This window comes from Pimephales promelas, chromosome 25 (assembly GCF_988280905.1).
Source record: "Pimephales promelas chromosome 25, fPimPro1.hap1.1, whole genome shotgun sequence".
In the NCBI taxonomy this organism is placed as follows: domain Eukaryota; kingdom Metazoa; phylum Chordata; class Actinopteri; order Cypriniformes; family Leuciscidae; genus Pimephales; species Pimephales promelas.
In genome coordinates, this window is record NC_142793.1 from 18,493,592 (window position 1) to 18,507,829 (window position 14,238).

At 37.9% G+C, this 14,238-nt stretch overlaps 1 protein-coding gene across 1 annotated transcript in view; it reads left to right on the plus strand.

The window, feature by feature from the left end:
• The first annotated feature begins 1,062 nt into the window (after positions 1-1,062).
• The window catches only part of celsr1b (cadherin EGF LAG seven-pass G-type receptor 1b), a 43,296-nt gene continuing 30,120 nt past the window's right edge, over positions 1,063-14,238 (plus strand). The window contains exon 1 of the mRNA XM_039657833.2: positions 1,063-4,712. Coding sequence (XP_039513767.2) covers positions 1,229-4,712 — 3,484 coding nt within the window. The 5' untranslated portion in view covers positions 1,063-1,228. The remainder of the gene's footprint in view (positions 4,713-14,238) is intronic.

The window sequence follows — 14,238 nt, forward strand, 5'->3', positions numbered from 1 at the left end:
CAAAGTTATTTAGCATCAAGTTCCTTTTGAGAGTAACCATATATGGACATCTTCCACTAATGATTGACAAGAGGCAAGGCAAGACTTTATAATATTTTTCATTTTTAGACAGTCTTTTGTCTGCCTATTGTTTTGTATTTTAAGACATGAAACGTTATTGTATTCTTTTCAAACAACAAATATAACAAAGGAAGATATTTTGAAGAACGTCGGTAACCAGACTATTAATGGACCCCATTGACTTCCATAGTATATTTTTTCCTACTATGGAAGTCAATGGGGTCCATCAACTGTTTGGTAACCCATATTCTTCAAAAAAAAATCTTCTTTTGTTTTTCAGCAGAAGAAAGAAATTCATACAGGTTTGAAAAAACTTGAGGGTGAGTAAATGACAGAATTTTCATTTTTGTAGTGAACCATTCATTGAAGTTTCCACAAGGGGGCGTACTCAACCAAGATCTGCCCTAGATCACTATAATACGAAACTGTTCTATCTTAGGACGTATGTAAACTAAATTCCATTCCATGCTGTTTTACATTGGGGAATGAGAAAGAAGAGTTGAAATCTATTCCCTCGGGATAGACAAGGTATTTCAGCACGTTTTCTTTTTTCAAGAAATCAGATGATTTAATTGAGTAATAGCCTACATATATATTTTATTGATGTTTACGGTATTTATGGCTGAACAATGTACGGTGAAAAAAGGTTGTACGTTTAATGAACGAAGTAGGGTTACCTCTAAAACTGTTCAAATGATTATGGAAATTTTAAGAATAACTCAAGTCTGTGCGTGTACTGTGAAGTGTATTAAATTGGAACAAAAAAGAACTTTTTTTTTTAAATCTTATTTTTAACTATTCTTGTGTCTTAAGTATTTACAAATACATTTTAATCCTTTGCATAATAGGGGAAAATTCGACTTGAAATTTTATATTGATGAAATGGTTTACATTTAAGTTTAAAACTAAGCTATTCGGTTGAGCTCATTGGATATTGCAAAATCACAATGCATGAGTAGGTCCATGCAAATGGTTGTGGGAGGGGAGGGAGAAGAGCCATCTTACTCATTAAAACTTATCAGTGCAGCTCTCTGGTCCCTGCTGCTCTGCACACAGAAATGCCTTGACCCAATGTGCATTTTCACGTTACAGGAATGGTTGGAATTTTGCAGACTGCAGACGTACTGGGTCGTTTGGACTAATTTTCTCAACGAGATGCGCGTGAGCCATGGAATTGCCAGTGATATGGATGTGCTTGGGATTACTTACTCATCTCTCGCCGTTTGGATGCTTGGATTTACATGTATCAGAAGCCCTCCAGCCTGGTGCAACACTTGCAAATGTATCAATCGGGCCAGAATGGACGTATGTAATCGACAGAGGTCTCACAGATAAGTCTTTACGACACTTTCTAAAGATCAGTAGAAGTGATGGGCTGGTATCACTCGCGCGCAAAGTTGACTGCACTCGTTTACCGAGAAATCCTGTGCCACTGTATTTGCGGATTAAATCTCTGCTTTCAGAAAACTTCATTCTGCTCAATTTCAATACATTCGTTCATGGGCTGAACTGCTTCAACAAATACAAAAGAAAAAATCGTAGACCAGATGCCTATATATATCTCTTGACTGGGTATGAGACATGTTTTTCTTTAGACTTCTTACCTATAAACATTTACGAACGTTTACCTGTATCCATGCGGAGTTCTCAAATGTTTCGTGGTAGGTGTGTGGAGAAAGACCAGCGGCACGTTACTTCCCTCAGGAGCACGAGCCTCTGTTTACCTCATAAGCAGCGAGATGAAGCGAATTTGTTTTGTTTACTGCCTAACTCACTGAATGGCTCTTTATTTGTCGATGTTAAGTTAAATTTAAGCAGAAGACACATTGGAGGTCAATTAGACCCGTGGGTAAAACGTCAAAAAAGAAACGTGAACTCTGCTCCTCAGTTTCAACTGCCAAACTACCAGGTATCAGTGCCCGAGAATGAGCCCTCGGGAACGCGCGTCATTACCCTCAAAGCCTTCGACGCCGATGATGGAGACGCCGGTGTTGTTGAATACGATATGGAAGCTCTTTTTGACAGAAGATCTAACAATTTATTTCAAATAAACCCTGATACGGGTGGTATAACTACTCTGCAACCTTTAGACAGGGAAGTTAAAGACACGCATGTGTTCAAAGTTACTGCTACTGATAGGGGAACCCCTAAAAGATCAGCTATCGCGTACCTCACTATCACAGTCAGCGATACTAACGATCACGCGCCAGTTTTTGAACAAAATGAGTATAGGGTTAGTATTCGAGAAAATGTTGAAGTAGGCTTTGAAGTGATGACTATTAGGGCTACAGATGGAGACGCCCCTTCTAATGCCAATATGATTTATAAGATTGTGAATAATGATGAGGGGAACACTTGCTTTGAAATTGATCCAAGGAATGGGTTGGTTAAAACCAGAGTCAGACCAGACAGAGAAGTTAAATCTCAGTACAGGATTAATGTTGAAGCCAACGACCAGGGCAAAGAGCCCGGTCCACGTACTGCCACAGCCACAGTGCACATCTTCATAGAGGACGAGAACGATAACTACCCTCAGTTTAGTGAGAAGAGATATGTAGTTCAAGTTCCTGAAAACATAGCCGTGAATTCACAAGTAGCTGTGGTGAAGGCTTCAGATAAAGATGCTGGGAATAATGCGAAAGTGCATTACAGCATCATAAATGGGAATATAAAGGGCCAGTTTTACATACACTCCCCTACGGGTGTCATTGATGTTATCAGCCCTCTAGATTTTGAGATGATAAGAGAGTACACACTGCGAGTGAAAGCACAAGATGGAGGACGACCACCTCTTATTAATGGCACAGGTATGGTTGTAATCCAAGTGGTGGATATTAATGATAATGCCCCCATGTTTGTCAGCACACCCTTTCAAGCCTCAGTGTTAGAGAATGTTCCTGTAGGTTTCTCAGTGATGCACATTCAAGCTATCGATGCTGATTCAGGTGACAATGCTCATTTGGAATACAAGCTGACTGACACATCACCTGGTTTTCCATTCACTATCAATAACAACACTGGATGGATTACGGTTAGTGCCGAGTTGGACAGGGAAACCACAGAGTTTTACAGTTTTGGTGTTGAGGCCAGAGACTGCGGGGTTCCCACAATGTCATCTTCAGCTAGTGTAAGTGTCACTATACTAGATGTAAATGACAATGTCCCCACCTTCACACAGCACTTGTATAACCTAAAGGTCAATGAGGATGCAGCTGTGGGCACCAGTGTGCTTTCCGTCACAGCTGTAGACAGGGATGTAAACAGTGTGGTAACGTACCAAATATCTAGTGGGAACACAAGGAACAGGTTCGCCATCACCAGCCAGAGTGGAGGGGGACTTATTACTTTAGCACTACCTCTGGACTACAAGCAAGAAAGGCAGTATCTCCTAACAATTACCGCCTCGGATGGTACACGCCATGACACAGCTCAAGTCTTCATTAATGTGACTGATGCCAACACCCATCGACCAGTATTTCAAAGTGCTAACTACCAGGTTTTAGTGAGCGAGGACCTACCCGTAGGCTCAACTGTTGTGGTCATCAGTGCCACCGATGAGGACACTGGTGAAAATGCCCGTATCACTTATGAAATGGAGGACAATGTGCCACAGTTCAAGATTGATCCTGACACCGGTGCCATCACAACTCAGATTGAGATTGACTATGAAGATCTGGCATCCTACACACTTGCCATCATTGCCCGTGATAATGGCATTCCCCAGAAATCAGACACCACTTATGTAGAGATTATCATTCTCGATGCCAATGACAATGCACCGCAGTTCCTCCGGGACATCTATCAGGGAACAGTATTTGAGGATGCACCGGTATACACTAGTGTCCTCCAGGTGTCCGCTTCAGACAGAGACTCGGGATCTAACGGTCGACTGAGCTACACCTTCCAGGGAGGAGATGATGGCGAGGGGGACTTTTTTATTGAGCCTTACTCTGGGATCATTAGAACGGCCCGCAAGCTCGACAGGGAAAACCTTGCAGTGTATAATCTCAAGGCGTTTGCAGTGGACAAAGGAGTGCCCCCTCTCAAAGCAGCCGTAGACATTCATGTGTCGGTGTTGGACATAAACGACAATGCCCCTGTGTTTGAAAAGGACGAGTTGTATATATACGTAGAGGAAAATAGTGCCGTAGGGTCCACTCTTGCCCGTGTAAGTGCCACAGATCCAGATGAAGGTACCAATGCCCAGATCCTCTACCAGATTGTTGAGGGCAATATTCCTGAGGTCTTCCAGCTTGACATCTTCAGCGGAGATCTAATTGCCCTTACTGACCTAGACTACGAGACCAAGATGGAGTACATAATAGTGGTCCAGGCCACTTCCGCACCACTTGTCAGTCGGGCCACTATACACGTCCTCCTTGTGGATGTCAATGACAATGACCCTGTTCTAGAGGATTTTGAGATTATTTTTAACAACTACATTACCAATAAGTCTAGCAGCTTTCCCACAGGAGCTATCGGGAAGGTGCCTGCTCGTGATCCAGATGTTTCTGACAAGCTCCTCTTCACATTTGTTGAGGGAAATGAACTCAACCTGCTGATTCTCAATCAAGACACTGGGGAGTTAAAACTGAGTAAGGACTTGGATAACAACAGACCACTTGAGGCCACAATGAGGGTAACGGTTTCAGGTGAGACTCACTATACTGCACATTCCACATTATTTGGGCACAATTTTTGTTTTGAAAAGTTAAAACTATGTGGCGATCATGCGAAGTATTGTGTGCTGTGGTTTTGAGTGATTTTCAAAATCTGCTTTGTGAGTTGCCTTGTCATAGTAGATGCTCTAAGTGATAGTGATCTGCCTCCTTGTGTGCTCTTCTCTTCTGGTGGGTTCTCAGTTCCTGAATATCTAAATTATTTTTACAGCCCTTCTGTGTCTCTGCTTATGCTCAACAATATTTGATGGCACTCCATATAGTGAACATATCCAAAACAACAATTGTCATACTTCTTTATTTGCAGCAACTCTGAAGTTTAATTTTTACAATATATTATTCAATTTTAAATGAGATTGTTTTTTAAGCCTGTTCAAAACTCAGAGTAAAACTGCAACATTACCTCATAACCACAACTGTATATCTCCGAACTGGTCATTCTGCATACAGTATCACATTTAGGACTCACTTATCTCTCTTTTTTAAATGTTGTATGCCATGCTCACACCATTTCAAAGTCTCTTCTACTTGGTACAGCAACTGTGGTTTGATAGTGAGATGTAATTGTTTCTAAAATGGTACTCTCCAACAATTTTCAAATTAACTGTTGATCTTCCCCCACATTCCTCAGATGCATCCGAACATATTCCCTCTAACAACTACCATGCACTAACATGAATAAAAGTTAGTGATCCCTTCTCCCTTTGAATCTTGTAGAAATCAAATATCATTCTTACCTGTCAGATTTGTTCTTTCATGTACATTTTTCCCAAGAGCCAAAGCTTGCAGACTGCCATGCATTAGACAGTGACTGATCACGTGTCAAAGGAGGTTTTGACTTGACTTAAGATTTCAAGTCTTTACTCACATTCTGCATACCCAGGCTGTGCCATGCCCCAAGATTAATTTGAGAAAAATTAAACAAAAAAAAAAGTCCATAAGCTGAAAACCATGTTGCATGTCCAAACAATATATCATGTGATATCAGGATTAGAACTGATGTCCATGGAGTGATAGATTCACAACGATAAAACTTGTTTGTCTCGTATAAGGTGTCACATTTGACAAGAAAATGTTGGGGGATTAATTGAAGAGCCTTTAAAACTCCTCTGTAGGCTGGGTACAACTAGAGATTGTTTTGTGTTGTTTTGATTACTTGTTTAATTGTTGTCACAGCTTACAGAGGATCAGGATCAGCCAGTAAGTAGAGATGCACCCTTAGCATGTAGTTTCAATGGCACACTGCCACTTAATTTGATTCTGAGAAATGTCATGTGCCACTGCTTTGTAGGTAGGCAAATAACTTCCTAGTACACAGTGACAGTGGAGGGAGAACACAAACAATACTGCTGATGATGAAGAAAATCCTGCTTTTATATATGCTTTTAATCGATTTTCAAAATTACAGATATTTTATTAGATATAAATTACTTTTTAAAATGATTCAAATCAGTATCATATAATATGAGGCAATATGTTTGTAAAAACTGTCAAGAACTTTTCCTTTCCCCAAAATTTGCCCATTTTGTATTACTTTTTAAAATTTGGGTTAATTTGGAATAATCCGAGTTTCCTTCCACTTGGCTTCAACAAAGCTTTAAACCAGTCAATCATTACCATTTAATGCTGGAAAAGAAATGTGTGTGTGAGAGAGAGAGATGTTGGATACACATGATGTACTGTGCTTATTTGATAAATCTTCAAAAGCTTATCCTTTTATTCCCTGAAATTGTTTACTGTGTTAATATGAATGCAGCTTTAAGCAAGTACACTGTAAAGTTTTTAAAATCTTAAGTATTTAATGTATATGAATAATTGCAGCATCTGTATTCATGTTGACTCAGTGCTTCCTCTCTTTCCCAGCACATGCGTCATCTTTAGTGTTAGTTACTTTGCATCATTTAACATTCAGTCAATAAACTTGACTCAACCCCAGCAGTGCATTCCATTCATAACAGTGCATCAAGATAACTTCATAAGCCTTATCTGCGCTTTTGGATTTTGAGTGATAATTCAATATCTAATTCGAGGGAGTGAGCTCCCAGAAAAGGACCATCTGTGGTTAATTCTTCAGTCAACTTTTGATCTACAGTTTTATTTGAAAGGTAGGGCACTTCTCATGATCTTTGATGTTTTCATCTTTATCTTTTGAACCTTTGATGTATCTCATCAATCCCCTTTTCGGCTATAAGTGAAATCTCACGCAGCGGCTGATGCAAAGCTTGTGGTGCACACATTTATTCCGTTAATGGCAGAGCATGTGTCTTTATCCTTATTTCGGCATGTTCTAAATCATCCTATGTATGAAATCTTTATCTCATCAGCTTTTCGAAGCATCTAAACCATGCAGGGAATTTGTGAACATTTCAGAGAAAAGTAGAGATCGAGTGATTTGAGTGAGTCACTTTTCGTGCTGACATAGACCAGCTTAGGCCAACATGAATTTCCTTGCATTGTTTATGTAGTGCTAGTCTTGGGGGTACACCAACACATGCTGCTGAACCATCTTCACTAGACCAGGAAAGTACCAGAAAGTCTTAGATAAAAAACCTGAATATTGAATGTGAAGAACTGACAAGAAAATTTCCTTCCACAAATCCAATTTGGCCATTTGTCGAATTCAAAAATGTTGGGTTGATTTGGAAGAATTGATTGCTTCATTAGACCAGAAAGAACAAGAAAGTCTTGGTGGTTAAGCTAGTTAAGAAGCCTGGTGTGGACCAACATCCAAAACACAACATATGCTCATCTTTTCAACCGGGCAACTTGCGCTAAGCAAGCTGATCTCCTTCTTAATCCTCTGGTAATAGAACGAAGCATCCCATTGGGTTCCCTCATGGACGTCCTCTAAAGGACGTCTGGGAAAAAGAGTTTTGAAAAGCTCTGGCTCTCTGTTGTTGTTGCCATGGAAAGTGGGGGAGCATTGTGGAGCTCTTAAGTGTTTAGCGCCAAGCTGGGGGGTTGAAGCACGGGGCCCCTTTTGTGAAGTGGGGTGAGAAGGAGGGTAGGGGGTGAACTTCGGGGGGGCTTCTTAAATCCAAAGAGGAGGAAGGCATTGTCTACATGCAGATTTCTGTCAGTGAAGACAAAGCTGTTTGTGTGTCGAAACCTTAAAGGAAGGACACAGCTGAAAGAAGGGAGAGAAGAGCAGAGATCAGAACAGCAACTGCTAAACTTGTCAGTCAGCCGCAGTATGTTGTGACGGGTGTAGGTGTACCTGCGTGACAGTAAAACAATATTCCGGATCACAATACTTGCACGAAGTAGATTTTAATATCAAAAGAGACAAAGCTTGGTAATGATTGCAGAGCTTGTGTTACTTATAAATAGAGCTTTGGAGCACTGTTCTTAATTTCCAGGCACAAGCTGTTGCCATTGGACACAAAAGACTATTTGAGAAAGAGTCAGGAATGGTGTATGGAGGTTTTTCATTGGACTGCACGAGTACAAAGGGCAAACTGGGCATTATCTTCTCCAACACAAACGCTAAGGCTTTGCTACTGAATTCCTTCCTTAACAATGAAATGAAATGATGATGCAATCAAGGCAAATTCTTTGTTTAATCTTAAGAATTGTATACAACTTTCACAGTTTACCCAAATCAAAGGTCTGCTGACCCAAAAAATGAAATGTCTGTAGTCATTTTCTCACCCTCATGTTCCAAACCCATTTGACCTTTTTTCTTTGTCTTTTTGTGGAGGACAAAGGGAGAAGTTCAACAGAATGTAGAAGATGCACTTTTACAAACAGTGACCAGGATATGGCTCCCAAGCTCAAAATAGGCCAATAAGCATTAGAAAAGTGGTCTACAACTACAAAAATGGTTGAGGTCAGTAAGATTTTTAGAAAAAGAAATTCATATTTTTATTCAGCAAGGAGTTTATAATTGAAATGCATTCAATTTTGGCCTGTCACCACCTTTACAAGAAATGTAAGGGTTTTGGATGAGCTCATCTAATGCAGAGTAATGAAGGCGGAAGCTTCCAGTTTCTTAGTATTTGGTGGCATATGCATTTTGCTGCATTTTTAAATAAAGGCATTTAATGCCTGGTATTAATATTTGATATAAGTGCTTCAATCCTCAATGACAATACTAATGGATAACCAAGCAGAAGCACCTTCATGTCTCTTGGCCTTGGGCAACATTAACAGTTCTACCCATAAAATCCACACCTTGCAGGGTTCCATTTCACTGTGCTCCCCTCTGTTTTATGTATGTGCTTGAAGGGATCAAAGCAGACCTGCCACAGATGATGTTAACAAGATTCACTACAGATTCATGAGGGAGGCCGGCCAAGGTGTGGTCTCCATTATCAGGCACTTTAGACCATGCACTCTCTTGAAAGATGCTTTGTTCATTAACTTCTCAGAGTGCAACTTACCACATTCCACACAAGCCATGCCAGGGAGAAAGCTTTTAATAGGCCTTAAGAAGGAATGCACGGCTTGAATGTTGGATAGATGTTGAGCAAGCAAGAAACAAACAAAACTGAAAGTTTTTATTGCGTTGAATGTTAGTGGCATGCTGTCGCCGATGACCACAGAAAAATATTTTCTTTAAAAACGAACAAATATACAGTATAGTCAATGAAGGAGGCATTTCTATAGCACTTTCAAGTGCTTTACAATCATATCAGGGTATCTCACCTCAACCACGTACATGATAAATATTTATGAATATACTGCTGGGACCATATCATTTTCAAATACTTTTAATATATTTTTTAATTGGTCATCATTTGATATTAGATAATTAATTGTGCAATTGAATTTCCACTATTTTTATGTTTCATATTTGTCATAATTTCATTTTTTTCATAATTATGACTTATGCCTTACTTTAGATTTTTTTTTATATGATAATTTCAACTGTCATATTTACCTCTATTTCATTGTGTCATTATTTGGACTTTTATAGCATAATTCTGATTTGGTGTGTCAATTTTTTTGACGCATAATTTTCATTAAATGTATTATCTCATAATTTCAACTAGTTTTGAATTTGCATGAACTTGCTCAATTTATGCTATTTATCATTATTTTTATATTAGAAGGCTGACTTGGCAAGTCATAATTATTTTGTTTTTCACATAATCATGACGAAATATCTCATAACCTTGTCCTTTTATCTTATACTGATGATTAGTATGTAATAATTTTGTCTGTTTATCTCATAATTATGACTTATATCATAATTTAACTTCTTAATTATTATTTACCAAAGCATGTTTTTTTTTTCTTATATGGTGGAAATTGACTTCCATATTTGAAGTCCTTTTTAAAAAACGTTTATGATTTTTCGAAAGGGGACAGCCCTGCCCTCATTGCCTTGTGCTCTCAGTAGCCCCTTTCTCAGCTGTGCCTATGTGACGGGCACCAGTTGGCTCAGCTTCGCAAATATTTAGGTCAGCCATCAGTCGTGAAGTTGCTGTGGCCACTGCCAGTGAAGCGGGACATGTGTCTTGGCGTTGGCTAACTGATGCTTTGGCACTTGGCAGGAGTTTTTTGTGAGTCCCTGCTACTTTTGCACCAGTCAACTGCCAATCAGCTGTCCAACTGAATGTTCCCACATGCTTTTTGAGAAGCATTTCAGGACAGATGACTGAAAAGAGACAATTAAGACTGATGTGTTTGTATTCAACATTTCGTATTCTCACCCCATGACACTCCATATTTAAAGCATTAGATGACAATTCTGTCATCATTTACTCAGCCTCATGCCACCTAAACCCGTATGACTTCCTTTCTTCCGTTTAGCAGAATGTTCACATTGTTTTTTTCCGTACAATCAATTCAGCCTGTATGACTTTAAAGTCTTCTGAGTTGTTATTTGCCGAAAAACGTTTGCTTTATTTTAAGGTGATGTAGTTACATTTGTACTTACTCAAACAAGTACTGAGCAAGTACTATGTATTTACTAGGGTCAGGGTTAGTTACTTGTAATTATGCATAATTTAGTGTTATTACTAAAGTAAGTACATGTCGTAATGTGTTACTACATCACCTTAAAAAAAGTGTTACCAAACTTTATCTCAAATCTCATTCACATTCAGATGTGCCATAGGGGTTAATCGGATCGTAGTTGATCCGTAATCCGTAATTCGGCTCTTGCGCGCTGTTACCTGTGCGCACATTGATTCTTCTTTCACATCTCCATGCGCTTGAACAGACACATACACAAAAAAATTGTCAAAATGCCAGTCTTCTAAACACAGTGGGTTGTGTTTTAAGTGAATGTAAACAGTTGAGAAAGAAATCGGATGTGTAACATTATTTTCTCTGAGATCCATAGATCTGTGCATTCGGTCTTAAAGTGACAGCAACCTATTGCCGAAATACCTGCTGCTGTCTACACTAAAAAAAATATTGTTGGTTTAACTTAAAAAAGTAAGTAACCTGGTTGACTTAAAATTTTAAGTTGGTTGAACTGGAAAAAGTGAGTTAATACAATGAAGGAGATTAATTTAATCATCAGAAACTCAAAATAATAAGTTATCTCAACTAAATTAATTATTTAAGTTGATTTGACAAAAGAAAATATGTTGTGATAACAAATATTGAAAATATTTTTTTTTTACAGTAATCAACAAAACACAGCTTTAATAAAAATGTATCCATATATTTAATTTATACTGTGAACACTATTACTTTACATTTGGGCCTAATTATTACATGTCTGTACCTAAATATACACCACAGACCTTACTTTTAGTCTGTGGTTAGACCTTACTTTTTTAGTAACTTTGTTGTATTTATCTATGCTTGTAATTAGTTTTTGCTTTGGTATCAAAATAAGCCTACGTAAAGTGTGCTTTAAGTAATAAATGGAAAGCAAAGTGAAAGGCAACCATTATCATGAAAAGTTGTGAACATTTTTAGGCGATGTCGAAGTCGTACACCCAAACCTAAACAAATCCATGATTATATATATATTTTTTAAATTGTACTTTATGAGACAAGTTATATCATAGGATATTGGCATCTCATACAAATTATGAGCTGTCATGAGAGTGTGTGGAAAAAAGGCGTTTAGACGCAGATTTCTGATTCACGTCATCCACATAGTAGTTGGTAACCAGGAAACCAAGGTAGACATTAGCTGTAGGACAGTTTAACAGTGAGGTGATAACCTCTAAACTTCCCACTGTGTTCATTTGCAGGTCAGCTCCTGCGAGTAAGAGTGTGTATTTAAACTACTCTGAAGTATTATCTTTGCACAGACTGTTTGGCCTTTTCCCTTGGAAAACACTATGCCGAAAAGCTGCTCTGTGTGTTTGCCTTCATTCTCAGATTGTTCGAAAAGAAAACTGAACGCAACACTTACTCTTTACAAAGGCTGTAAACACTGTCACAGCTCAGTGGTTTTGCAACGGAGTTTGTTGCCAAGTGAAACTGTGAACATTTCAATGTAGTTTACTTAGCTAGTGTCATAATCTCCACAGTCAGTTTTGAGGGATTCGTTGAAGCTGGACATCCTGTGGTGCAGTGATAAGTTATTCCATTTAAACAAATGATCGTATAATGTAAAGTCACTGGAATCAGTTGGTACAGTTTCTGCTCTGGACCACCCACACTTGTGTATGATATTCATATTAACACAGCGATTCCTAATTGGTTGTATAGACAGATTTTAGAGACTTATCATTCTTTTCTACAAGCTTTTCCCTGGAGAGGATCCAAGATCTTACCTGTAGGCCTGTTTAGTAGGCTATGTGTAGGACAACTTTGGGAACGATCTGTTTCACTTTTCCTGTGGGAATAACAAGCATGTTTGATGACTAAGCAGTTTTAAGGTTGGATTTCAATGGCAATTTCATGACTTTTTGTATGATACACATTTGATTATTAGTTGGAACTATGAAGCACTGGATAAATGAATTAAGTTACGTTTTCAGCAGTAGTGCTGTCTGCAAATTTTAAGTGCTTGGATCAATGTTCATCAGCGCTGTGATCTAATGTAAAGTGTCTCTATATTTTATCACATGCCAGAGTGTTTGTTATGTATAGCAATTACTGGTAAGAGAATCAACAGAGAGGGAGAGACTTAATGCATTTCAGAGTGGCCGTAATATACAAAGTTGGGATTTTATTGCACATCTCATTAAAGAAAAGGCAAAAAACAACCACTTAGCATGTACATTACTGTGTTCCTCTCTATATAAGGATCAGATTTCTGACACGATTTAGCAAAGTTTACTAAGCATATTTAAAAGAAACTTAGTTAAGTAGTTTATGGGATTATTGAGTATTATGAACACAATGGAGCAGGATGTGACCTGTTATAAGCCATTCCCCTCACACAAACTTCTGGGAAAATTGCAGTTAGTGACAAATTTGTGATTTGCCAAGATCGCAAGCTTGCCAGGACACTCCCTGTTTAACGCATAGAGATGTTTAACACTGTCATTCGATTACATTTAATTGAATTAACTGCATTAATTAATGTCAAAATATTTTCTACAGTTAAAAAAAAGAAGATGAAAAACTGTCAATGTCTGTGATGATCACTATTGGGCTTTTTTAAAGTATAGTTTTGTAAGAATTCCTATGATATTTAAAAAAAAATTATTTCATATAATATTTAATATAAACCGAAATAAGAAGGGTGATATTTGTTAGACTTAATTGATTCAATTTAATTTTATGTGATGTGACCTGTTCAACTGTTGTGTTTGTGCATGTGAAGTAAGAATTAATATAATTGAATGTGTATGCGTGGCCTTTTTGTGTGGATGTGAAAATGCGTGTGCGTGCAGAAAGAGAAACTCCTTGTTGTGTCTGCGACTGCATGTCTGGCTTAGCTGACAGAATGTGAAAGGACAGTGTAACAGAGTGGAAACATGTCCTCATTGTCTTGCAATTATAGCTCTCTCTATTCACATGACATAGGGGCCCTTTACACTAGGAGCCCGCAATTGGTACTAAAGAATACGCTGGACCATGAACAATGCCTGTCAAACAAAAGGACAGGGCAAATGTGACACACTGGCCAGATGTACAACACAACACTTTTGCTCTTAAACATTTGGTAATGATAAAGTGGGGATAAAGGAAAAGGAAGGTCGATTATTTTCTTTCTGGTGGCGGTCAGGCTAGTAGTTCAGATTTTATTATTTGCTAACAACATTTTAAATGGAACCACCACACACACACACAAACAGAAAAAAATAAAAAATAAAATACTAACAATAGTATACATTCTTTTTTATTGTTAAATTAAATTATTTATTATAAATAAATTTAAATAATATTATATAATAAAAATAATAGTATACTTTATTTTTTGCAATATTTTATATTATCAGATATGTCAAATTATACTTGTATTTAAATAAGCATCAGAATAAGATATTCATATTTTTTCCTGTAAAACATAATCATAATATAAACAACAATAGCGCATACAATACAATTAATTAATTTGTTTATTTATCATAACATTATTATTATTATTATTATTAGGGATGCATGAAAATTTGGCTGATATATATAAATATAA